This window comes from Dendrobium catenatum, unplaced genomic scaffold, assembly GCF_001605985.2.
Source record: "Dendrobium catenatum unplaced genomic scaffold, ASM160598v2 fragScaff_scaffold_1617, whole genome shotgun sequence".
Lineage (NCBI taxonomy): Eukaryota > Viridiplantae > Streptophyta > Magnoliopsida > Asparagales > Orchidaceae > Dendrobium > Dendrobium catenatum.
This window is the reverse complement of record NW_021320079.1, coordinates 1,897,845-1,925,548: the sequence shown is the minus strand read 5'-3', so window position 1 is coordinate 1,925,548 and position 27,704 is coordinate 1,897,845. Positions and strand designations below refer to the sequence as shown.

Below are 27,704 nucleotides of genomic sequence, written 5' to 3'. Positions count from 1 at the left end.
TTAGCAGGAGAAGAAGGACAAGCAGCTTCACAAACGGAACTAGCTAGGATCCAACAGTCAATTCTTGCAGCAAAAATCCAATTCCAGTTGCAGAAATCCTTTGGGAAGTGCCATTCTTGAAGTAGGTATTTTTTGTTAAGTTTTCTTAGTAATTTTATTTGAACGGAACAAAGTAGTTTCTTCACGAAATTTAGTATGCTAAAGTTTATCACAGTATCTCTCATCTCATTACAATTATGGCTCTTAACTGAGCAATTAAATTGATAAGAAAATTAAAGCAAATGAAGGATGCAACGATAAATGAAAATATGTCTACATGGTAAAAGAAACAAAACTAGCTTTTAAATACAAGAAAAGAAAATCAAGATGGAAATCGGCTTAAGATCTAAAAGTTCAGTTTAAAGCACAAATTAATTTGAAAAGAGAACGGCCCAATCTTATAGTAAAAGAACAAAGAGATAAATTTCACCAGGCCTTAAATAACTTACATCTGTTACAAAAACTATGTTGGCAGCAGGGTATCATTACGGCCTCTTTAAATATAGAATTGCAAAGTGAGCACCTAAGCTCCGCTGGCAAATCTGTATTAAATGTCACCTGAAAGTGCATATCCCTGCCTCCATATGGAAAAAGAGTAAATGCAGGTGCAACTGCATAAAAAAAGATGAATAAGAGATGGAAAAATATCTTACTCAGAAAGTTTCTTCTTAAGCTCAACGTTGTTCTTTGAGTTCATTTCCTTCTGGTTCTCTCCTTCATCAGACTCTTCCCTGAAATTTTCGCCAACTTCTGATTTCACATGCAAGAGTAGTCAGTATCAAATCATGAAAGTTTTTTGAGTTCGACACAAATTCCTAAATTGCATAACCAATACCCACTGTTGGACAAGTCCTCACTAACATCGCTTCTGTCAATCTTTTGACCCTTAAGGTTGGGTACTTCAAAAGACCTAAAAACAAAACGAACAATTTTTTTGCATATTGGAAATACAGATCTCAGAAGAATCGATTAAACTGCAAATTTTCAAGAATATAGTTTGAAGACTTGCAGAGAAAGAAAGAACAAAACCAAATATTGATTTCATATAGTTATGCAAGAACCAAATCCATCAAAACATGATTAAAACTAGCGTGCAGCCCTAGATTAAGCTTCACTTCATGCATTGCAGGTTTCTTTGCACACCACGGCAACTTTGAATCATTTCAGCCAGCTCAAATCACTACCACCTTCAATTCTTCAAACCACCACAACACCGGCATTTTTGCCACCATCAATCCAGCATATTGCACAAAGGAGGAAGTTACTTGAGAGCGCACACCCAAATGAAAATCTTGTGTATGGTAGAAGATTGCAAAATAATTTGTGCCAAAGAATAAGTAAACAGGCATTCAATCAAAAATCCCTACACAACCAATAATAATATTTATATATAGTTTAAGATAGAACACAGGAAAAAAGTGAATATTTAACTCATAACTAAAGAATTCATCTACAATAATGCAAGTCAGCCAACAAGGTAATAATTTGATTCGCATTACTCATGCGATCAAGTCAATAGAGAGGAGACAAACTTACATCAAAGAACCTATATAACAATGACCTTGTATTTTAGCAGTCACATTCACATAGATTCTATCATAAGTAGCTCAAAGAATATATATGCATGTACAAAGAGATTACAGTCTGGCTAACACTATATCAATGGTTGTACTCATGCCTATGGAAATGCAAACCAGAGAAAAAGCAGGAAGTGCATGTTAAATGAAAAATCTCTAGTATAAAATGTGTTAGGACACTAAAAAAACTATTGCCGCATTATGTATAAGGATATGGATCAAGCTATAACATCATAGGAATAAAAGCAATATTCGAAATAATACCAACACTCTAAACATGATAGACTCGATAATAAGGAGAATCACATTAATAATTTCAGAGAATAATTGCAACTTGCACCTGACGGAAACATCCTTCTTTTTATTAGCAGAGGAATTGAAGTGGTCCATATCATCAGCATAACAATGAATTGTTGTATCCAAATTGGGATATAAATCAAAACCAAAGTCATCAAAGTTGTCAACACCAAAGTTCTGCAAATGGTAATCAGTGGTAAGTATACACAAACTGTGACAGTTGCCAGGAAAACATGAAGGAAAGCAAACAGAAACTACAATAACCTAATTATTAGATGATTTACTAACAATATGTTGAATACCTGCCACATAAATTTATTCTCCATGAAGGGTCAACGGATACTTTGTGCTTTTGCTAGTGAATAATAATCATGCTCATTTGATGGAAAAAAGTAGAAATTCGACCCAAGCCATCTCACACTGGTTAGTAAAAACTATTAAAGCAAATTTCAAAGTTTATATTCATTGGAAACCTAGGATGTGAGCATCAAGATGAGTAAATTGACATTTTGGGTTTTAATGTTACTGTTAAATTCAGAGATTTCGAGAGAGAAAGATCTTAATTTTATTGCTCAAACATGTCTCTATTCAAGATATCTTAATAAAGAAACAAATAATTACATAATCATACATAATTGTTTAATATAATCCTTCCTAAATCAGCTGCCTAAATATGAAGGAGATCAGTGTTATCCAAGTGAGCCTCCCACGGAGCCCCATCCTAGATGGGATCAAAATGCCAAGGGACGGTAGAGATCGACGCAATCCAAGTGAGTCTCCCATGGATCCCCATCCTAGCCGTGGGATCAAAATGCCAAGGGATGGTTGGTATTTAATACTCCTCTCAAGTTGGAGAATACAGATCTATCATTCTCAACTTAATAATCAATTCCAAAAAGGCAGAGTTATCAAGTCCCTAGGTAAGAATATCTAAAGCTGATCTTTTGATGAGACATGATAGATACATAGAAGACCACTATCTAAATTCTCCTTAATGAAATGCATGTCCACTTCTATATGCTTGGTCCTATCAGGCTGAATCGGATTGTGAGCTATGTTGAATGCTGATTTCTTGTCATAGTGTAGCTTCACGGATCCTTCCCGCTTGACCTTAGGTCTTCTAGAATCATCTTGATCCATAGTAGCTCGCATATTCCCAATGTCATAGCTCTGTGTTTTACTTTTATATTAGACCTTGCCACCACATTATGTTTCATGCTTCTATATATAATAAGATTTCCTTCAATGAATGTGCACTTGTGCAGTATCATGAGGTAGATCATCTATCTACTAGTGCTCCTACGTAATCTGCATCAGTGGGGTTATTCCATAGTCTCTTCAGAAGAGAATCCATTTACCTAGTGTTGACGTGTTTTTTTTTTTTCATCGACTCAGCCCCAACAAAGCTTATTCGAGCCCGACTAGGCTCGATCACGCTCGATCGAGCACCTTCGAACTAATATTGACCCAACTCGAGCCCTAATTTAATTAAATTAAGCCCAATTTTACAAAATTAAAATCAAATCAATCGTGTCAACCCTAAATCGATCCAAATTAAGGGGGTGTAAACGAGTCGAGTTTTAACACTATCGAGCTCAGCTCGTCAGTTGAAAAGCGAGCTTGAACTCAAGCTCGAAATCGAGCTCATCACACTATAAACGAGTTCGAGTCGGCTCGCAAGCTGCTCGATTTCTCATAAGTCCAATTTTTTATTTTTCCCTCCTGTGAATGTCGCATCCGTCCGAATGGAAAGTTCTCATTTTCCCCATTTGGATCCCACATTTCAAAATTAGGATAATTTGCATTAGTGAAAAGTTGCCTTCACTTCAAACGAGGAAATGAAAATAAACTATATGAATTAACATGAAAAGCAACTGTTTGGAACACATATTACAAGCCGGCTATCATCTTTTATACATTAATGAAAAATGTGTGGGCGGGAATTTAAAATGCGTAGGCGGGAATTCAATATTCAGGAGTGAAATTATTTTTTTTTTCAAATACCCTAAATATAATACTTTCTCATCGGCTCGTGAGCTCACGAGCCCAAGCCTCTTCAAGCTCAAGTTTGAGCTCGAGCTCGAGCTCGTGGCTCGATAAGCTCGGCTTGTGAGCTCATTAACAAGCCGAGCTCGAGCCAGCTCGCGAGCCGGCTCAGCTCACTACACCCCTAGTCTAAATCGAACCCAAACAAGCCACGTCAAGCCTTGTCGAACCTAGTTTGAAGCAATTCGGCGTCAATTCGAGTCTAATTTCACAAAATTGACTCGATTAGACCCAATCGGACTCGAATCAGCCCAAATCGATTCGGATCAAGTCTAATTTGGGCTCAATTTCTGCCCAATTTATCAAATTCAAGTTCAATTGACTTCCCAAATCAAGTAATTGAATCAAACGACTGAAATTATCTCGAAAACCTTGAGCATTGCCATTGTCGTGAGGTCAAATCACCTAATCGCCTCGATTTGTAGAGTATTTGCGCGGCTTTGGCAGAGATTGCGTAGCGGACCTTGTTCGTTGCATAGAAAGAAGGGGATAAGCGACATGAGCGTGTCTTTTGCTTGGGTGACCTAATCGAACAAAGAGAAGAAAGAAAAAGAGTCATTCAGCTCTAGCTTGTGCGTCTCTAGGAGAACAAGAGGGAAAGCCATTCGGCTCTTTGTGTTCAATTCTGTCCGTCCATCCCAAACCAGGCGAAAGATACGGGAGGGAGGAAGAGAGAGTTGAGTGACTCTGTCTTGCTTGCGCGTGCCTAGTCGAAGGAAAGAAGAGGGTCGGTCGACCCTCTGCTTGCGTATAGGAGACCCGTGCATGCTAGGGATTCGCGAGTAGGGAGCTTCGTCCATCCAACCCGAGCAAAGAGACCGATTTTCAATCTCGTGCATGTGTTCTGGTGTTGACACCGATCCAGATGTTATGAATCGTCCAAGCCACTAATTTCTGGCAATCGTTTCCTTCTTTCTTGGGCTAAGAGAGGGAAATACCTCCTCGTCTTCCTCATTTCTCCAAGTGGAAGTGCATAAACCTGCTCTTTTCTTTCTCTCAAGCAAAAGAGAGGGCAGGATGATGGTGGAGGCTTTCCACTTGATGTAGGAGTTCCTTCTTTCCTCCCCATTGTCTCCGACGAGTTCGTGACCACGAGGCAGCACCCGGAAGCCTTCAAACGCTAAGGACAGTAGCATTGGAGCACTTTGGACAACAAGCATGGCTTACAAAAGAGTTTAGACAGTAGTTAACCTACAATCCTTCATTTTCTCGACTTTTGACAAGGCGAGTGGATAGTGGCTCTGCCGTGATAACCCAGCGAAGTAAACCCGTTAAAGACCCTTTGATGTGTGTATGAAGCTCCCAAAGCCATAGGGCCTTGTAGTAACTTCATATGTGCTCCCCAAAATACAAGAATTTGTTGTCCTCTTAGTACACATGGGGAAATTCGATGATTTTCGCCAAGTTGCTCTCATGTGAGCGTTAAAAGAAGATGGCAATGTGCGCGGGATGTTTCGATTGGAATCCTACACCCCTCCAAAATGCATGAAATCGCATCATGTTACCTTCCAACACCTTTGCCTACAATTAAAACCTAGGTTAGGTGTCCAACTTCCAAATCAAATGTCAATGCATAAGTTGCATGCGGTGTTGGCTCTTCCCAAAAATCTCATACAACAACAACAACATCAAGCCTTTATCTCACTACGTGGGGTCGACTACATAAATCTTTATTCTCCATTGTGTTCGATTAAGAGTCAAATTTTCATTTAGATCTACTAAAAAAACGTCAATCCTAATATTTTCTAATCAAGTCTTTTTAGGTCTACCTCTACCTTTCTTAACATAGGTTAAATCAAATACATCTACTCTCTTAACCAGGTCATGAGAAGGCCTCTGTTTTATGTGACCAAACTATTTAAGGTGACTCTGTCTAATCTTATCTTCCACTGGAGCTACTCCGACATTTTCACATATATGCTTATTTCATACCCTGTCTCTAAGAGTAAAGCCACTCATCCACCTAAACATCATCATCTTTGCAACACTTAACTTAATATTATGCTTCCCTTTTAATGGCCAACATTCTGCGTCATAAAGCATTGCAAGTCTAACAACCATCTTATAGAATTTTTTCATTAAGTTTGAGTGGTACTTTTCTATCTCTAAAAATTAGGGTTTTTTAGACTTTCAAATTCTATGAAATTTTCTTAAAGTATATTATTCCTAATAGTTTTAGAAAGGTTTGTAAGGGTAGAAATTAGTTTTTTTTCATAAAATGTCATTTTCCTAATTTTTAATTTAAAATAATCCGAAAATAGAAAAGCCCTAATTATTAAATAGATAATGCGGAAGTTTTGGAATGCAAATGTATTGAAATTAGTGAAATTCATGTTTCCAAAATTAGGGTTTTTGGATAAAACCGAAAATTTAAGCTATTTGAAATTGATTTAGGAATTGGTAAACGGATAAAATAGGTAAATTATGAATTTAAACAATAATATGAATTTTTAAAATTTAAGATATAATTAAATCCGCAAATAATTATCTTATAACGACGATTATAATTAACAAAAATGTAAAAGTGAATTAAGGATTTATGTTAATGATAAATAATGACAATTAATGAACATCATAATGACATGTTAATGAAGGATTTATGTTAATGATAAATGACAATTGATAAACATTATAATAACATTCATGTATGTCTTAATGCTAATGATAATTAAGAATTAGGATTAATATTAAACTACATTATTTGTTCTTTTAATAAACATGATTTAAGGTTCATATGGGATGATCGAAGTTATACTATTTATAGGATTTTGAAGTGGGAGAGGAAAGGCATTGTAAGGAAAATGGTAAATTTCAAATGTATTTTAGATAAACAAATGGATGTGTTTGACTGGCCTATTTTGTCCTCACTTACTTTGCCATGCCATCAAACATACATGTTTTTTCATTCTATTATGTAAGGGTTTAAATGGTTGATTTTTGAATGACGCGTTTGTATTTATGGTTTTTATTTGCATGATTGATCGTATATGATTACTTAAAGATATGACCAATATAGAGTAGAGTGAAAACGATGAAGCCTTCCTCAATAATTTGACTTGACTAAGTTTCAATCCAACTATAGAGCATCCCCACCTTCTAGTACTATGTATACTCAAGAATACAGTATGTAGACAATGTATTTTCATGCCATCCAATAAGATCATTAAATGTAGACAATGTAGACAATGATGAGAATGTTCAACGAGGCAAGAAAGAATCCATCAGCCAATCTGGTGATGCATACATAACAATGAAATGGGATCTTCTCCATTTAAAATTAAAAGCAATGGTGAGCATATAAGGGCATCTCCAACCGAAAATCTCATTTTTCACTCCAAAATGCCATGAAACTAAAAAATGTCGTGATTCATCTCCAATCGAAATCCATTTTGCCCCCTTTTGCCAAGGTAACGGTCGTTCTCTTCTTTCGCGCGTTTCTTTGGCAAGTTTGGTAGAGACAGAAAAATAGCTAAGATGAACAGTGCAATGCCACCAGCAACTAAATAGCGGAAGTTTTACCGTTGGAGATGACCTAAGGACCTTAATTTGCTTCCCATAAAACCCATGTGAAAAACATTACCTCAGAAGTCGATAATTGCAGCGTACCAACACATCCTCCCGATTTTCCTGCAGTGCCAGCAATCGCATCCCTGTGCAACAAAGAACATCTATAATGCCCCAAAGTATAACAGTAGAAAAAAAGCACAATGAAGCAATGACGAACAAAAATAAACTCACCGATCATTAGTCGCCTCTCTTCCCGTTGGCACTCGCTTGATGACTACGCTAGCACCCACCGGAATCTGGAAGTCCTCATTCTCAAATACTAGATTGAATTGTGAGGGTCAAAAACGATCATACTCAGAAGAAAGAGTAAGGAGAAGGAATTGATAGAAGGAGCGTGTGACCGAACCAACCTTTGCCAGTATCGGCGTCGGACAGAACGAGATCGAAGTCAGCACAGATTTTGAGTTTCTTGATGTCAGATATTCTGGCTCGGAGGTCGCGGACAGAGATCGACGAGCGGCCGCTGAGGTCGACGGAATCGAAGGCCACGGAGCTGCGGAACTTGTACTGTACCGCCATGCTTGAAGAAAACCTAAACTGCCATGGAGAGATAAATACTGCTCAGTGCACCGGCTTAGTTCCTGACGTGGAAGAACTTCATTTGACCTACGGTTTGATGTGGTGGACGTGGGGTTAGTTGTGAAACTAAAAACTTCCTTATTCACTCAAATCTTTTTGAGGCGCTTGTATGTGACATATTTATAAAATATTCTAACATGAAATAATGAATAACAAATAAACTTTAGAGGAAAAGATTAGAAAATGATGTTGCTTGTAATTTTTAAATGTCAATTAATTAAAAGTTGCTCATTTTTTTAATGAAATTGAAATTCGAGGGAAAATAAGATTAAAGGTACAAACGATATTTGGGTTTCCATTCTTTCAAATATTTACAACATGATAATTAGATTGAATTACATTATTTTTTAATTTCATTGAATTTACAATTGTTGGCCTCAGTCGGTGGCGGCGGTGAGCGGAGGGTGGTGGTGGACAGCGGTGAAGGCGATGTATGACGGCTGGTTGTGGCCAGGGGCGGATCCCCCTTGTACTCAAGGGAGGGCACAGTTGCCCCTCCTAAAAAAATTAAAAAAAAAAATAATAATTTTTCATGATTTTTTAGATAAATTGTCCTCCTATGTCTATTTTTTAATCTTTATTATAAGAATTTTTGGGCAATTATTCTCCCTTAAAATTTTAAAATACTATGATTATTAGGCATTTTGTTAGGGAACAACGAATCAAATACAAAGAGAAATAGTAAAGAGTACTTATCTTTTATTTATTAATTTAAATTCCAAAAATATCATTACAACCAAACCCCACCAGGGGGCGTTGCCCTCTTGGACCGCCACATAACTGTGAAGCGCACGACAATCAAGGGTATGAAAAAATATCAAGTTTACTTTTTATTTAGAGACCTTTGTTACTTTTTGCAGGTAAATGATATCTTTAACGACTTTTTTTTTCGCTATTGACCTACTATTGACCTATTTTTTTATGGCAAAGAGTCAGTCAAATTCGAGGCAACACCAATAGTTACTTATCCCCCCCCCCTAGTGTAGTGTTGATTCGTACAAATAATCTCAAACAATAAAAATTGGAACTTTTTTTTTTTCTTTTTTTTTCGCTATTGACCTATTTTTTTATGGCAAAGAGTCAGTCAAATTCAAGGCAACACCAATAGTTACTTATCCCCCCCCCCTAGTGTAGTGTTGATTCGTACAAATAATCTCAAACAATAAAAATTGGAGTTGACTGAGATGGCTTAAGGTTTGATTGAGGCTCAAATGATTGTGACAAAAAATCTATTGTAACTAAAGTTATTTATTAGAATAGGAAGAGAATGAAAGTAAAGGAAGAAGATTCATGAGAGGTTGAATGATTGCGAATGTAGCTACTGATGGAATTTATATTAAAAAGTTGTTTTAAGAAGCAGTAAGAAAGCTGTAACAAATGAAATCATAGTCTTAGAATATGAAGTTGCTTCAATTTAGTCCCTCGACTATTGCTCATGATTAATAAGGGATAGGAATATTTAACATTAATTTTAAAGTAAATTTATAATTTTTTTTTAATTCATCTTCATAAAAATAAATTTGGATTCATTCCAGGTAGTCTACTATGAAAGCTATACATTTATTGAGAGATTCAATGGAAAAGTTTAGAGAGAATAAGGAGGATCTACATATGATTTTTATTGATTTAAAGAAAGCTAGCATATGATAAACTTCCAAGAGAAGTGGTATTGAGAGTTCTATATAAGAAATGGGTTAATAATGCTTATATTCAAGTAATTAAGGATATGCATGCATGAGCTATTACTTGTTCAAACATAAGATGGTTTGACAAGTATTTTACTATTTATGTTGGATTACATTAAGGATTAGCTTTAAACCCATATCTTTTTGCCTTAGTCATGGATGTTCTCACTAGACATTTGCAAGAGGTTGTACCCTAGTGTATGCTTTTCGTTGATGATATTCTTCATGTTGATAAGACTAGAGAGGGAGTTGAAGGTAAACTTGAATAATGGAGGTCAACCTTAGAGTCCAAAGGCTTTCGTTTAAGTAGATCTAAAACTGAATATAGAGTGTAATTTTAGTAATAATAGATCTAGTGATGGGATTGTGACTTTGAGCGATTAAGTCATTAATAAGAGCTCTCGTTTAAGATATATTGGGTTTATTGTTCAGAGTGATGGTAAAATAGATGGGGATATTATTAGTAGAATTCAAGTAGGATGGTTGAAGTGGATGAATGCATTGGGTTTATTGTGTGATAAAAAAGTCCCTCTTAAACTTAAGGGTTATGGTTGTGAGATCTGCAATGCTTTATGGTGTAGAATGTTGATCATTAAAAGAGAAGTATAATATTAAGTTAAATGTTACATAAATGATGATGCTTAGGTGGATTAGTGTCTTTACTCTCAAAAATAGGATACGAAATGAGCATATACATGAAAAGGTTGGAGTAGCTCCAGTGGAAGATAAGACTAGAGAGAGACATCTTAGATGGTTTGGTCACACTACAGGAAAAATAGCTATTACCGGCGGTTCCAACCGGCGGTTAATGGACCGCCGGTGTTACCGGTGGTTTAGCCGGCGGTTAAACCGCCGTCTGTTAATGGCGGTTTGCCGGTGTTTTTTATACATAAAACCGCCGGTATTAACGGCGATCAAAAAACAGTCGGCAAACCTCCGGCTTCAAATATTCACCGGCGGTTTAGTGGCGGTCTAAACCGCCGTTGATAAAACATCGAATTGGTGCCGACGACTTACAACCGATAAATTCTGGCACCATATGCGCCTGTAAGTTTCTGTCAGATTGTCCGCCGGTAAGTACCGGCGGACAAAACGCCCTAAGGTCGCCGTAGACAACCCATGGCTTTGTTTGCGGCGCAAAATTGGCGCCGGAAAGAAGCGTCGGAAATGGCGTCGGAAAATGCGCCGGTAGTTGCCGGCGTAAGGAAGACGTCGATACATCCGATACAATTCGTTGTATCGTTCTTTCCGGCGGTTTTTCTTAACTGTGTAAAATTGGACCAAGGTTGTTAGGTTTTGTCCAGTTTTAAGTATAGTTATTATGCAAGACATCACACAGTTGTCATAGCCTATATATAGATGCTATAAGTTGATGTATTGATAGGGAAAAATGAATAAAGCTTTAGAATGTTTTCCTCCTAAAAATCTGTTATCCCTCTCTCTCTTCCTTCCTTAGCTCACTCTTTTCCAAGAAGCTTAACAAGCTTCTTACTCCTCAACAAGAAATTCCAATATTATATATATATATATATTTTAGCTCACTCTCAAAAGTGAGGCTAGTTTCGTCCCTGCATATCAAAGAAGACTATAAAGAATATAATTTGATACGTTAAAAGCAAGCCCCCTAAATGGTGTTCGCATATCATTTTGTTTGTATAGCGTAGGAGCACTTTAATTGTACTTATCTGTCATATTCTTTAGAATTGTATGTGTAATATCTTCCTCAAGATATTTCTTGATAAATTCAATATTTTTTGCTGGTCGATCGCTTTGAACATATATTGGCTAGTACTTATTATTATATACAACTTAACAACATGTACGTAAATGAAAATTTGTTTTATCTTTTAATCATTAATCATTCATTAATTAAAAACTCCAATAACTTAGATGTTTTTATATGATTGATAACAAATGATATAAAAAGGCTATTGAATGAAGGAGTTTCTATATATGACAAACATATAAAATAAACTTTTAAACAAATGCTATTATTATGCGGCTAATTAGTGATTTTTTTAGCTTACTTTGTATATCAAGATGGAATAATCATAGGAAATTAGCACGCTTAGATTGTATGGTACTGAGTAAAACATCCATATTAGAGCATGATGATAAGATAAGTTTTTTATTGTACGAATATTTTATACCCATGTGTTATCATACTATTGAAAACAAAAAGATACATTATAAAAATAATTTATTGAATTGGATCATTTGGCCTTCCAACTCTTTGGTGAAGAATTATTTTATCTATTTTTTATGTTGCTAGAAATTGTGCCATATATAGAATCAATTGCATAATATGTATGAATTAGAGAATATGGCAACTCCGCAAAAGGCTCTCTTTATCATATTGTGCTTCCTATAAAATCAAGGGATTTCATTCCAATGATGAATGCAAATGTTGCTAAAATAATAACCAATATTAAAATAAGATTTGATTTATTGTTATTATATAAAAGGTATAGGCATGAATTAATTGAGATTAATAACAAAAGTTTAAGACCAAGGTAACACATACATTGCAAGAGGTGAAATTATAGATGTATGTATATGGGCTAAATGGTCAATATTCTAGTTGATTTTGCTGCATGTTTTAATCTAAATAATTTCATGACTTGTTATAGTAACCAAATTGGGATAGATTGGATGAACAGAAACATCAAAGTTTTTTTTTTTGTATTATTTTATATATGTTGATTAACTTGACATAGATCTTCAAGTCTTATGAGAGAAATGTCAAGTAGGAGAGAACTCACTTGGCTTCTATTGAAGAGATATTAGGTGTATTTGCCTGAACCTTAGAGTACTTTGATTTTTGGACTAACGGATATGAGAAGGGGGTACAAATTTGTTTCAAAAAGTCTGTTCAGTTAAAATGCCTAGAGAAAATATTTAGAGTTTTGAAGAAATTTTACTTTTTCCTCACTGATGATGAATAACCGAAGGCTAGGTACAACGATGATTGAGGAATGTAGCTTGCTACACTTTTAGCATCTTCATTTTCTTTTGTATTTTTAATATTTTTTGAGAAAAGTTTTGAACTTACTATATTTTTAATCAATGGAATATATATACATACTTTGTATGTCTTTTTAAATTCATATCATGTCTCAGTACATTTTTCGTTGTCATGTTATTGAGTTGAGTTTAATTCTTTAACCATTGAGCTAAGTTAGCATGCTAAGTGAGATAGAAATTGAGCTTATAATGAATCCAAGATAAAGTCAAGAGAGATGGTACTATAACACAACAATTAGCGACAACTACATTATAAGTCAATTAGAAACAATTTCATAATAAGTTGAGTAATAATAATTTATGATTAGCCTTTTTTTTTAATTTTTAATGATGATTAAAGAATTCTTTGGGAGGACAAAGTCCACTAATCAAATAATTATGCCTTATGTGAATTATAAACATATTCCTTAGAATTTGTCTTGTCTAATCATAGAAATATTTCATGCCTCCACTCACACATATAAATCTATCACGGGATGGTGGTTGGCCTCAATTTGTCAATGTTTGACCTCACACCAAGGAAATTTTGGTCGAACATTTTATATTTTCATAAAGAGCTTTATTTTCATGTTGATAAATATTCTTCAATAAGATATTTTTATGTAGATAATTAAGCACCTAATGTAATATAAGTACCTAAAAAAAACAAAAAAATAAAAAAGTGCATAACATAAAATACATAAAAATTGGTAGGTGGGTGCCTTCTAGATGGGGAACCCTTAAAAGTGTCTATTCAACTAATATTTTTAGAGGGGAGGGGTGAACCCCCTCCTTAGCAATATACTATTACTATATCTCATCTAGCTAACATGATATATTAACATATATCCATAAGGCTTTACGTATGCATGCCAAGGGTTAGTGGGTCATTATTAAGACTTTACAAGAGCTTGTGATAGCATATATTTTATTTCAAATGTTTTTGTAGTTTTTAGAGACAGATTAATTAGAGATCTTAGTGTCACATTGTTAACATTTTACAATGACTTACTAACGATTTTAAAAAAGACCCATTAATACTTAACAATGACTTGTTAATCCTATATTTTATGGATTATTCAATTAGACATTATTCATTATTCATTGATGAACTTCAGCGTTCATTGAATTGACCAAAACTTGATGGAGGTTGACTTTAGACTGACCACTATTTGGATTGATAGATTTGTTGATCATTCAGCTTTAGATAAAGTGGACATAACTTTATCCACATTCTAAGAACTTCCCTAGACATGATCTCTTAAATTGGCATTGATGCGGGCCCCTTTTTAATACAATAACTCCGATTATACTTGAAACTTATTGATATCGCTCTTATTAGAAACTTTAGAGATCAATACATGGATTCAAAAAGTTGAAGCTTCATAGAAGGTCAGAAGTAGCGGACTGACATGCTGAAATATAAAATTCAATGTGCATGAATTTGACCTACACCTAGGCATCGTGTTTTGACTACAAACTTAAAAAAATCAACTTTTAGATACTAAGTCTTGTTCCTATGAATAACTTTGAAAGAAACATAAGAAAATATTTTAGAGGGAGAACTTTTTTGGATTTGAGAATAAACTAGAGGAAAAGAAAGTTCTTATTATTCTTCTTCAAATTTTAGATTTTTTGTGTTGTTTTAATTTTATTTAATGTTGTTCTTGATTTCTTTTTTTTTAGAAAGATAACATAGCAATATTATGACTATTTAAATTTAATTAAAGTTCTAATAAACAATATGTTGAGTATTCATTTTATCCTTAATACTTAGGAATTTCTAATCAACTTTCACATGATTTAGTATTTAATTTGAGATAAAATTTTGATAATTAAATAATAAATGATTAATTTAACATGAGATTTTAATAAGATAGTGATATTTATGATACTTATGCAAAGTCATGAATTTATTGTGCTTAATACTTTAAGGACTTTCTTCACTTGATTTTTAACATTGATTTACTTTCTAGATTTTTTAATTAGGATTAAATTCTATTTTCAATCTAGTTATTATTAATCGATAAGAAATTATTAGTTAACTTAATTTTGGTACTTAATAAGTTAACAATCTCGGATGGCCAATTTATTTAGTTCTGTATTACTTAGGCACATAAATCATGCTGCTTTAGTCATGAAGAACGAATGCTAAGCTCCTTCGCACTGCACAATGGCATTTAGGAGTCTGACGTAGCCTTCTCCAGATCATTTTTCTTGAATTAATGATGCTTATATGCCATGATTAAGCCATCTTGGTACCATTTTCGTCTGCTGCAGATGTGTTACCTGAAGGAGCGACGCCTAGGGGCTCATGGGTAGTTTGCTTTCGCTTGTTCTTCATACCTTCTACCCTCGTCTCTAATCTGTCTTGTCCTTTCGTGCTCTAAAAATTTCAACAATATAATCTTAGGAAGTTCAAATGCTTATCTTTGTTCTTCTACAAGCAATGGAAAGTAAGTAATTCTCTCTCTCTCTTTTTTTAGTTTTTATGTTAAACTCATCGTGAATCTGAATGGTCTTCATAGTTTGGCTTTGGCAAAGTGGGAAGGTTGCATCTTGAATATTAAGAACCTTCGTTGTGCATGCATGATGTTTGTTCCAATGCCTTAAAGACCGATACAAATGTAGAACGGTAATTTGCTCATCTAGCTGGCTCATTTTTCAAGCGTTGATTGTTGAGAAGTGAAAAGTGGACGTTGTACTATTTTAAAATCAAGCTTTGGGGAAAAGTTAATTGATTTAAGTTAGTTTGAACATTGAGAATCTAAAATTTTATGGCACCAAATGACAAAGATACTCTTCATCCTCTTCACAGTCATTTGATTCTTGCAAATTGTTTGTTAGTTCATCCCAAATTGTGTTCAATAAAGAATATTCCTTAACCTAGAAGGAAGTATTGCCTCAGTAATCCCCTACAGAAATTGTGATGAATTCACAAAACAATCACAAGCTATAATGGTTTATATTGCTTACTCTAGGAATTGAAAGCATTTATTAGAAGAAAATGGGTTCGGTTCCATTTGATCAGAAGACCATCAACTTAACTATTTTGTTAACTTCCTAACATTTATAATGATGATTATTCAAAGTACATTGCTAAGAACTTGGATTTTGAGAATATCATTTCATTCTTTGTTATACTTTGTACATAATAGAAGCTTTTGATAACAATGCCATTAGTTTCTTTGCCACTTGATTGAACATTTAAGATAAGTTTGTGACATTATGTTAGATGGAGAAAGCTTCTCTCCTACGTAACTATTTGGGCAATGTGCCTATAGATGTGGGGAGTCTATTCACAATTGATCTTTAAACACTTTAGGGTAGGTTGGCGTAAAATTGAGTCATGCCAACTCGTGAAACGTCTTGGATTCGACTCAATAAATAGTTTGTGAGCTAACAAGCTAGGCTTGAACTAGCCCTAACTCGACTCATCAACTCTTGAGTCAACTTTTTAAGGAAATGTTAATATACAATACACTTAAAATATATAAAAATTCAAAAAAATTATTATGAAGTTGTTAAAATTTATCTCTATTCTTTATTTTTTTTTATTTATAATTATTCTCATTTAATTTCTTTTTTAACAATATTATCATAATAAATATTTGAATTAGAATGATCTTTCTTTTATAATAAATAAACCAGCTTTTGAGCTGACTTGAGCTCATAAAATCAAGCCAAAGCTCAATACTTCCCCGGCTCTAGTGTCACTACAATATGTTTTGTTATCCTCCCTCATCAATGATTTATGCTTCAAAGCAGGTTTGGCAGCTGATTCGATAGATGAGCTACAAAGGCTTCATTTGTGACAGCTTTAGACAACTATTTTTTCTCTGCTTTCAAGTGATTTTTATACTAAAAAGCAGCTTTACAAAGCAATAAGAATGTCGTCACAAACAAAGTCAAAATCTAATGGCATTCCTCACCAAATATGAAACTGGAATGTACAAACTGAGGTGCGCACAGTAGGTGAGCAGCAAGAAGGTTCCTCCAAACTGCCAAGCCATACACCTGCATATATGTGCTATTCATTTAACAAACCTTTCTGATCAAATCTATTAAATGATAGAGCAGGTGGATCAGATGCCAAAATATATTTGCGAGCAACATCATTGAAAAAAATCAATGGATTATCGATTGAACAAATTTGTAGAAATGCCTAAAATTTTGAATTTTTAGAGGAATTTTGTGGAGGTATAATCCATTGATACCTTTGATGTTTTATATTCTATTGATGTCTCGAAATAAAATAATGAAAGAGGATATATATATATATATATATACTGAGAAAAAAAAAATAGTTTTCTTTTTTTCTCTTCTTCATGTTTGGAAAATCTATAATGTTTTTACTTTATTTGATGTAGCCAGATTATGAACATTTAACTCATGTTATAGTTCATATTATGTTGAGTATTCAATTTGCATTTAATGCTTGTGAATTTTTGAATTTTTAGATTTTGTTTGAGATCGCTTTTATTATTGCTTCTTAAAACAGTTTTTCAGTACATAAATTAAAAAGCTGTTTTAAGAAGCAGTGAAAAAGCCGTTCCATACGAGGCCTTAAATGATTTGATATTTGGTTTTTCATAAGATAAAGATATTTATGATTTGAGTGAGACTTAAATGAATTTTTTCTGATTGATGGCATTCAGTGTAATTTTTTAAAAATTGTTGTGGATATTGTACAAATATTCTTTTTGAGAAAGTCCGAGTACTAACAACTCCCACATAAACAGATCTGTTTGCAAAATTCAATTTATCACCACAAGAGTTATAGAAAGCAGCGAGGACGTCACAATAAAGTAGTTGTTTAGTTTGGTACTTGATATGTCCTCAAAAAATAATCTTGATTTTCCAAAAAAAAAAAAATCTTGTTCAGGCACAAATCTCGAGGCAAAATCAAGCTGGAAACTTCAAAAATTAAATCTGGGATCACCTAAACTCCGATTTCAGCGAACTTATTGTCAAACTGAGCGTCTCGAAAATACAAACTCAACAACACCAAATTCGACTCAATCCGAGTCCAAATGAGTCCAAATCAAGCGTGCTGTTGGAAAGTTCAAACCATAATTTGAGTTACCAAATAGTTTCCAAATATAACGTTCTTATAGTCGAATCGAGCGGCTCGACGGGACAAATCCAACGAGCCCAAGATCGCCGAATTCCGACATCATTAAAACCTTCAAATGCCTGACGAACGGTGCACAATCAAGGGATTCAATATCGACCGTCCATTCGACCACTCCCTATTTACCCCTGATCTCACACCTATTTACAAGCTATTTCACTCCATAATATCTATATATAGACCTCTCATTTCTCATGAGAGGGGACCCAAGCAAGAAGAAGAGAAGGATATGAGGGAACAATTCCTCCTCGACTACTGCCAGAGTTCTGCCTGTCGCCGGAATTCTACCCAACTTCTGACTTACGCCGGAATTCTGCCCAACTTCCGAATGACACCTGAATTATGCCCGACTTCCGAAGGACGCAAGATTTCTACTCGATCTCCAAGTGAAGCCAGAACTCTGCTCGACATTGTAATTGGATTTCAATCCGGAAGTGAAGCATTGTAATCTGATCGTCCTAAATTTTAAGAACGAATCAGCCTCTTGTACTTCAAACAAATACTAGTGAAATTATTTCAACTGAACGTGGCCCCGTAGTTTTTTTCCTTTCTAGGGTTTTCCACGTAAAAATCTTAGTGTTATTATTTCTCCTCTGTTTGTGTGCTAGATATCCGTACATCGCTAAGACGGAAATTTACTAATTCTATCGCAACGTATATTCTAGACTGCAACAGTACTAAAACAAAGGTTTCATTTGGGATGACTTTCTTACTACTTCTTAAAGCAACTTTTTAGTATAAAAATTTTAATTTTTGTATTAAAAAATTGCTTTAAAAAACAGTAAGAAAGTCATTCCAAATGAAGCCAAAAGTATATATATATATATATATATATAGAGAGAGAGAGAGAGAGAGAGAGAGGAGGCTTACTAAGGCTTCATTTGATTATTTACACTTTACAGATAGAAAACATATTTTTAAAAAATAATAATTTATTGTCACTCATTTCAAATGTAAAACAAAAAAAAAAGTTAAATTTTTTAGGGAATTTTGAGGAGATTTGTGCAATTTAAAATCAATACTAATATATATATATATATATATATTCAATCAAATTATGGATTCAACAAATATTTTTATTTTTTAATTTCAATCAACCAAATGGATACAAGCAACCAAATTACAATAAAGTGATAGAAATAATAAAAAATACTTCTTATTGACAACATCAAACTTCAAACTTTGTACCTGTTATGCAAAAAAAGACACCACATAATTTCCAATCTTCAAGAAACTTGGCTGGAAATGTTCAGCTCATAGAAGATAGACCATGGGATCTGGGTTTGTCTAAGTCAGTGCTAAAGGTGATAGGTTTCAATATACTTTCCTACAAATTTCAAAAAGGACCTAATTATAAATTTTCTAATGAATAAAGAGTTTTGGCAATCAATAAAAAAATGCAGTGTCTAATAAAGGATTATTAAAAAAAAAAAAAAACTCGACATATGGGGTAGGTAATCGTAGGGACTTCTTAGCTTGCATGAAAACTAATGTACGTTATGGCTATCGATTAGTAAAACATTCTATATTGAAGCCTACATATAGATCCAACACTCCAATCAACCGCATGACGGTGAACCAGAAAATATCCTGGTCATTGCATACCAATCTATAAAAAATATTAAAAAGTGTAGCAAAGTGTAGCAAATAGTAGTAGATGGTAAAGTAGAGCTTATTTCACTTTGTTTATGTTAATTTCAAAATCAAATCAATTTGGTTATTAATATCATATATTTTATAAACAAATAAATATTATAGAAGTTAAAAATAAATGCAAAATCTCAGAAAAAATTGAATAATAACTTTGTTTTTAAATTTTAATATATCACAATTGATATTTATCTGATTTACAAATGATTTGTAAATTTGGACAGATTATTATGGCTAGTGTTTGTTTATTTTTTGGCTATGCTTTAAAATTGTTTACGCTGTTCCAAGTCCGGATGAAAAAGTTGATGGAAAGTTTACACTCTTCAAATACTATGTTGTTTACAAACAACCAATAATAATCATTCTCTACATGCTAAAGTAGAAAATGTCAAATTTAATATTGTTTATTGATTTTCATATTCAATTGAATCCTTCTTATGGATTGTATTAAATTTAATTCAGATTTTATTTATATGAGAAGCTGATGAACCACTAATTAGTCAGGATTTAGATGGATGATTGATTATTCTGTGAGGACACTTGATGAAATTTGGAGATGAATGAGAGCGTGTCACGTCAATTTTTTGCTGTGTACTGGGTGACATGACGCGCTATAATTCGTCTCCGGACGATCCGGTGTCCACACAGAATAATTTCTCCAGATGGACAACATCATTGCAGTATGGGTTGGTCAAAGATAAACTAATTAAAGTCTACATCGATCCAAAAGGAAATAATAGAATAGAAGTAGACAAGATTATTTGGCTATTGTTGAAATCTTAAAAATTCTTATTTGGTCTATCATAAAATTTATCATAAAGTATGTATCTCAATATAAGACATAAGAATTAAATTGATGTTCAACTTTTTTTAAGTATGCTTTTTTAGATATCAATCAAATTGAGCATAATATGATGTCTAGTTGGTTGAGGCCTTCCTCAATTGTGTTTGGCTAGGTAGAGGAGATCGATAATGACAGAGGTTCTTTGTTGGTAGAAGTTGCCATGTGGCTATTCTCATTAGTCTCCCTAAATTTGACTTGGTAGGCTCTATGTTATTGGCCTCTGATCATTCCAATGTATGCTTATTATTTTATAAATTGCCATAAAAATTGTTTTTTTGAGTCATTTTGACCTTTATAGACTTTTAAATCCTTAACTATTTTTCTTGAATATGACATATCTATATAAAAATGAAAATTTCTTTATTGATATATGATGACCCCAAAGCAAAGTAGATGTATCTTTTTTGAATTATTTTCACTAATATTATCATTAAAACTTCAATTTGTTCTCAATGATGCACTCATAACATCGAGGTTTATGATGTCAAATAATTTAATAAATAATCAGAGAAATGATTGGTGGCAATTTCTAGCGGACCACCATTTGATGCTCATGTTACCCTAATACAAGAAGGTCAACCAGATTAGTCTAATGAAAGCATTGTCGAATCACACTTTGTTGGGAGGATGAATCAATCATTGTTAATAACCATGAGAAATATTTTATGAAAGAAGTAGAATTCCCTTTTTGATCATTATAAATAGTCTCTAGCTCATTTAATTCAATGTGAGAGATTGTTCAAGTTTGAATGATCACCCTAATTCTCTCAAGACTTCTTATAAGATATCATCGAAGCATAAAGAATTGCATAATAATTTGATTGCATCAAAAGAATCATAAGCTAGATAAAAATATGACCTTTATTTATGTCACTTTTATCAATGCATCAATATATATCATACGACCTTTGGTTAATTTTCAACCATTTTGCAAAAAGATTTGCATCATAACTTTGCAATCATTATTACATGAAGACATATGAACCAATATTTATTTATGGCTTAATTGTTGTCACATTTAGACCAATCACAACATTTGTTTATGTCATAATTATCCTAGTAATAAGACTTAAATTATAATATCATCTTGTCTAATAGTTATTTATGTATTAGCCCTTATCTTATAATCTTTGATTGCACCAAAAGTATCACCTTTAAGATTAACTGCATGATAACTTTTGTATATGTAGTAATTATCATTACTTTAAAACCTGTGACATAACCTCGTTTGCATTATATCAACCACCACATTAAGACCTATGTTATAATATTTACTTGTGTGTTATCAATCTATCTTCGAAGAGCTTCACTATAGCCATCTTGAATAAGACATACAATTTATAATCACCTTTAGTAAGACCTATACCATGCATCATAATCTTCTCAAGCAAAACCTACCTTACAATAATCTTCCTAAAGATTGATGTTTACGAGCATTATTTTCTCTTTACATGATTGATGGAAGACACATGACATAATTGAAGAATTCATGGATCCATAGGGTCTCAAGCTAGCCAAAATCATGTACAACCATATGATTGAGTAGTTTGGATGATCATGAGAGGTCTAAGAAGTTTATATGAATTCATTAGAATGTTTAATTGGGCTAATTAGGATTTTATTTGCCAATTGAGTCCATGAAGGAGGAAGGTCAACCTATTTTAGCAAGCTAGGATAGTTAAAATTAATGGCTCAAGTTTTTTTGGGGTGAATTTTATAGGCAAGTAAAGTCCATTGAGGCTTATGTTTAAGGTTCAATTCTTAAGTTAGACATAAGCTAACCTAAAATAACTTCATTTTGTATTTGATTAATATAGTGTAACGTCCTAGAATCTAATTTTAAAAAATATATATTTTTTATATTTTAATTAATAACCACTAGAGCTATTCCTTTTTTATCAGTAAAAATATTAGCGAAAGTACCACTAGTGATCAAAACATCAATATATATATTTGTATTTAATACATGAAAAATCATATACACAACTCAAGAATCACATAATCATATCATGTCTATCCAAATCATGAGTACAAAAGAATAACTAAAAAAAATTGAACATGAAGAATCTTGATCAATCTCTCCCTCCAAGTCCTTTGCCATGACATGAAATTATTTAAATCATATATAATGAGCTCAATAGCCTAGTAGGCCACTAAATCCTATAACGAACTGAATTTGAACCATGATAGACAAATAATATGCATGTCATCAGTCAATTCATATTAGTGAGAATTAATGAATATGAATCAGTGCATAAATAGTAAAACTCACGCGCAGTAATAATAATATCTATAGATAAGAAAAAAAGGTATGGTACAAAGGCCAATAAAGTAGTACAGTTTGGGAACCATTAAATTAGTATGATTAAATTATCATCATAGTAGTACTATTTAAGCAATAAGGCAATCATGTAAATCATAATAACCAAAGCCTCGATAAAGATTGTTGAAACCATAATCACAAGGTCAATATATCTAATAATTGATGATATTCTATCAGTAACCAGTAATAATATCAATAAATCATTATAGAAATCATCAATAATTCAATAATAGTATTGTTGGTGAGAGTAACATTAGAGAAATACAATAATAATAACAGCAAATTTGTAATATTAATAATAACAACAACAATAGTGATAACAGTACATTATATATTAATAGTAAGATTTTATAGTAATAGTGAATTAGTAGTATGTATTTCAGTAATTACACTAAAAAAGTAAAAGTCTTAGGTTTCATTTGGGACGGCTTTTTTACTACTTTCTAAAACAGAGTTTTAGTACAAAAATAAAATAATTTTGTACTAAAACTCCGTTTTAGAAAGCAGTAAAAAAGCCGTCCCAAACGAAGCCTTAGTTAAAGCTGTGTTTTTCCAATATTAGTATCGATATCAATAATCAGTACCTGCTGGTTTAGTAAATATAATTGTCACTCTCTACCCATTGGCATAATAATCATCCCCTTATAACTCTCAATTAGTGAATCACGTGAATCAGTAGAGGATAATAGCAAATCACAGTATTTAAAGTAAGGCCTGTCACCCACCATCCTGTATAGGTCAATCAGCCTCCAACCAACATCAATGAATAATTAGTCCTTACTTATTCTCACACACATTATTTTCACATTATTATAGCAGCAAAAATGACTAACTGTTACTCAATCACACACACAATATTCAGTCACAATGCATATTTTAGCAACATGCTTGTAATAAACTATCAATTTATATTTAAGAAAATTTGTACAAAATCCAATATCTTTTGTTATATCAGTGAAATTCAAAAATATTACATTAAAAAAGTTAAGAATATTCAATACAATAACATATAAAAAGTTATGCTGATGAAGTTTAATAAAATTAAATGCAATAAAATCAACATTGGGAAGAATCCAACAGTCAAAATCAAAATATTTGAAAATTGAGATAGGTTTAGAGTCACCTCGATTGGAATAGTTTTTATAAAAGCATGAAGCGATCAGGCAGTGAAAATTAAAATTTTCTTTCTCTCTCTCCTCTTTTCCCTTCCCCTCTCCCATCTCCTTCTTAGGCAAGCCGACCGTGGGTGAGGGGTGGATGACTATATATATATACATATATAAATTGTTAGTTGCCTAGCGTCACAGGGCTTAGACTCAGCACCGCAACGTTGCATGCATGTAAAATCCAAAATTACTATAGAATAGAGACTCAAACTCTACAGAGGCCCTTCTTTGCATCACTGAGCTCTAGATCCCAGCGCCTCGATGCTCAAAGGTATAGCGCCGCTATACAACAATTCAAATAGAAATTCTTTTTTTAATATATTTCATATTTTTTGTGTTATCACATATAGTGAGGCTTATAACACACTTAATTATACTAATATTAGATTAAGGGTAGATATGTGGTCTCTTAGAGCTAAGCTATGTTAGATTAAGTTTTCATATATAAATGTACTACCTAACTTAGATTATAGGCTAGATTGAGTCAAATCTAGGATTTAGGCTCGATTGATCAAGTAAGTTGGTTAACTTTCTCTTTCCAACGAACGATCAATTTGAGTATTTGATTTTTTTATTTCAACTTGATTAAGGAATTTCATTAGGGTCCACCTACTAGTGGGCTACATAATCCATAATAAGGTGCCTAAAACGATTACTAATAGGTAACATGCAACCTAAATTCTAAGAGGACGATCAAACTGAGTCAAAAAAGGACATGTACAAGCTAAATTTAACTTCAAAAATTAGGTCAATACCTAGATCCGCTCTCATTATTTCCTTTCCTTATGAACATTTAACATAATGTATGGTTTGGTCTAAGGGTCACACAAATTATCATATTGGTGTAACTTTTTAGGAGGTCACTCATCCTAGGATTTTCCCAGGATGAGCACACTTATATGTAAAGTTTCTTAATAAAATTTCAATAATTATATCAAAAGGCATATCAATGTTAAAGAGTTTAGCTTGTTTTAGTTATCAACCCACCATGTTTGAATGGATTATACTAGTTTTTCACTTTTCCATCTAACAATATGTTTGTTAAAAAACTAATAATTACATTCATTTTGTAATCTCTGTGTCCACCGTCATGCGCTACCCCCTCCACTACTCTTCAATTAATCTATCTTAACTTGTTACACCCAACCCACATCAAAACCTTCCCTAGAGAAAAACACCTATATAAACCTCAATTCATCCATTCTTCCTACCACTCAATGCTCACATCAAAGCAAAAAAAAAAAAAAAGAAAAAAAAAGGAAAAAAAATCAACCTATTTACGACTTAAAGTAGTGTTAGGAAATATATAAAAATATGATGCACTTGCTCGAATGATACATACAAGTTGGGTCAATCTCATCCTACTCAAAATAGTATTAATTGCAATTGAATTTTACTAAGTGTCACTGTAATGGTTATATGAACAAATTCAAGGCTTGCTTCTTTGCTGCAAAAGGATTTCACTAATGGACAAGTTTTCCTATTGGTCTCTTTCATTATGATAGGCGGTTGCGTTCAAGCATAAAATTTATGTTTATTAGATAAATTATGTCAGCAAATCAAACTACTACTTAATATAAATGGGTGCAGAACTCTTCAGCTCGAGGGAGGTGACCTTACCCACTACCTAACAATCAAACCTCCCCTTCTGAGTATTGTCTCCTCCGTCCCTCATACCGAATAAATATTTTTTTTTCTTCTCCGTTTCAGAGGTCTGAAATCCCATTGGTAACTTTTCTTCCAGATTCGATTAACCGGGGGAAACAAGACATCCCCCTCCCCCCACTTCAGAATAAAGATTTCATTTTCATCCTCTCTCTCTTTCTCTTTCTCTCTCTCTGCGTCTGTGTCTCTCTCTTTGGTTGACGCAGGAGAAAAGTCTTCAGAGTTTGAAGGTAAGCTCGAGAGAAAAAAAAAGGGAGAGAGCAATAGATTTGGTTTTCTAATTCCTTTTTCAAGATTTTCTTTTTATATTAAATTTTTTTTTTCTTTGAGAAAGAAGTCAGCTAGGAGGAACCATACTCTTTCTTTCAATCTTTTCTCGAAATGAATACTTAATATTTCTGAAGATTATCAAGAATTTCGCGACAAGTTATGATTTTTTGTTTGTTTTATCATTCTTGAAGAGTTCCTTACAAGAAACTCTACTCTCTTTTTCCCCATTTCAACCAGTCGTCTGCAAGATATTCAGTCGCCATAGTGCCGTTGTCTTTGTAATTTCTTATTCGTCTTCTCTGAAAACCATATAAAGTTGTTTCCTTTTACAGGTAGGTAATCACTTTTTAATTTCTATTCATTAAACAACTTATTTTGATGGCTTCATGAGAAAAATAAAATAAAATTGCATTGATTTTAATGAAAAAAGCATAATCAGCTTTATGTCTTATCATGCACATAAACTATCTGTTAACTGTCCTCGATCAAAAAGAGGAAAACATTGATTCCTGCAACTCTCCCTTCTCTTTGTCTCTAATGCCCCATCACGAATTACAGTAGATTCTCTTTTGTTTTGCTAAATCTTGATGTCCCTCAATCTACTGATTATCATAATTAAATATGATATAACGCATGCCTTAAGATGCTTATTAAGTCAAGTCAATTAGGAAAAAAAAAAAACACATTTTTACATCTACTAATGAAATGAAACCTCTAAATTAGTTGATTTCTGGTTCATTTGCAGTAATTTGATTATGATACGATGAGAATGTCGTTCATCTAAAGGTCCCATCTTTATAGCATATTCAGCCATATCTTGCTTTGTATCTGCAACCAAAGAAATGGAAGCTGGAGACACAGCACAGATGGAGAACAAAGTTGTGCAAACATTTCAGAAAAGCTTTGTTCAGGTTCAGAGCATACTGGATCAGAACCGAGTCATCATACATGAGATAAATCAAAATCATGAGTCTAAGATTCCAGACAATCTTAACCGCAATGTAGGCCTCATAAAGGAGCTCAACAACAACATTCGTCGAGTCGTCGACCTCTACGCCGACCTCTCTTCCTCCTTTACCAAGTCCATGGATTCCGACGATGGCGACTCGGGGGCTAAGAAGAGATTCAGATCAGTTTGAGATTCGTCCAACAATGGAGAATAAATTCGAAGAATTCTTTCATCAAAGAGAGTTGAGAGCTAGCTCTGGTGGTAAAGATGTGGTTCATAGAAGATGGAGAGGAAGAGTGTATGAGTGAGAGTAATGTTTCTCTTGAGCTATACTGAGGATTCGTTTAGTGCGGCTTTTTTCCTACTTCTTAAAATAGATTTTTAGTATAAAAATTAAAAATTTTGTAGTAGAAAGCTGCTTTAAGAAGTAGTAAAAAAACCGTCCCAAACGGAGCTTGAAGTGGTTCAATTTTTTTTGCTTTTTATTGGGATGGAGATGTATCATTCTATATGATTGTTGATCAATTCCTTGTTTTGGTCTATCAGTTGATGATTAAGGATAAAAAAGGATTAACATTGCTTAGTGATATATGAATGATTAGTAGTATAAATATCTAAGGGCCAATTATTAGTATTTTTAAATAAAAGATTAAACTTAATACTTTCATTAGAGAGGGAGAATTTTTGTTGGAAAATAGATGCTATCTATTAAAATAGAAATTAAAATAAGATAAAATAATCCACATATTTTAATAAAATAATAAAAATTAAACCCCACAGCTTCAATAAATTTTATATTGATATCTAAAGGAAAGAGGACAAGTAGTTTGATTAGTTATTTAAAGAGGGGTGCCAAAGGAAGTGTTAATCTTCTCTTCATGCTTAGTTGCTTTTGTTTGTTTTCTCCGAA

General features: G+C 33.3%; 2 protein-coding genes and 1 long non-coding RNA gene across 9 annotated transcripts in view; 2 read left to right on the top strand and 1 right to left on the bottom strand.

Annotated features, from left to right (window-relative positions):
• The window catches only part of LOC110111065 (E3 ubiquitin ligase PQT3-like), a 105,362-nt gene extending 97,186 nt beyond the window's left edge, over positions 1–8,176 (bottom strand). For 5 of the 7 annotated variants that reach the window (XR_003703132.1, XR_003703131.1, XR_003703134.1 and 2 more), the window contains exons 1-7: positions 7,877–8,045; positions 7,698–7,785; positions 7,540–7,609; positions 1,957–2,090; positions 879–949; positions 693–789; positions 489–613 (exon numbers count right to left, since the gene is read on the bottom strand). Coding sequence is in view for 3 of the 7 variants with exons in the window: in XM_028701028.1 (XP_028556861.1) it covers positions 489–613; positions 693–789; positions 879–949; positions 1,957–2,090; positions 7,540–7,609; positions 7,698–7,785; positions 7,877–8,045 (754 nt within the window). In the remaining 4 variants the exon portion in view is untranslated. Of the gene's footprint in view, positions 1–488; positions 614–692; positions 790–874; positions 950–1,956; positions 2,091–7,539; positions 7,610–7,697; positions 7,786–7,876 lie in introns of all 7 variants that reach the window. The other 2 variants (XM_028701029.1, XM_028701030.1) reach the window with 2 other exon arrangements.
• A 6,730-nt stretch (positions 8,177–14,906) lies between these two features.
• LOC114581241 lies at positions 14,907–16,794 on the top strand. Its single transcript, XR_003703128.1, has 3 exons — positions 14,907–15,249; positions 15,322–15,428; positions 16,562–16,794. It is a non-coding gene; the product is annotated as an uncharacterized LOC114581241 (long non-coding RNA).
• An 8,829-nt stretch (positions 16,795–25,623) lies between these two features.
• On the top strand, positions 25,624–27,340 carry LOC110111066 (protein ELF4-LIKE 3). Its single transcript, XM_020842758.2, has 2 exons — positions 25,624–25,805; positions 26,591–27,340. Exon 2 carries the CDS (start codon positions 26,688–26,690, stop codon positions 26,982–26,984), a length of 297 nt encoding a protein of 98 aa, XP_020698417.1. The 5' UTR covers positions 25,624–25,805; positions 26,591–26,687; the 3' UTR covers positions 26,985–27,340.
• Positions 27,341–27,704: the final 364 nt, after the last annotated feature.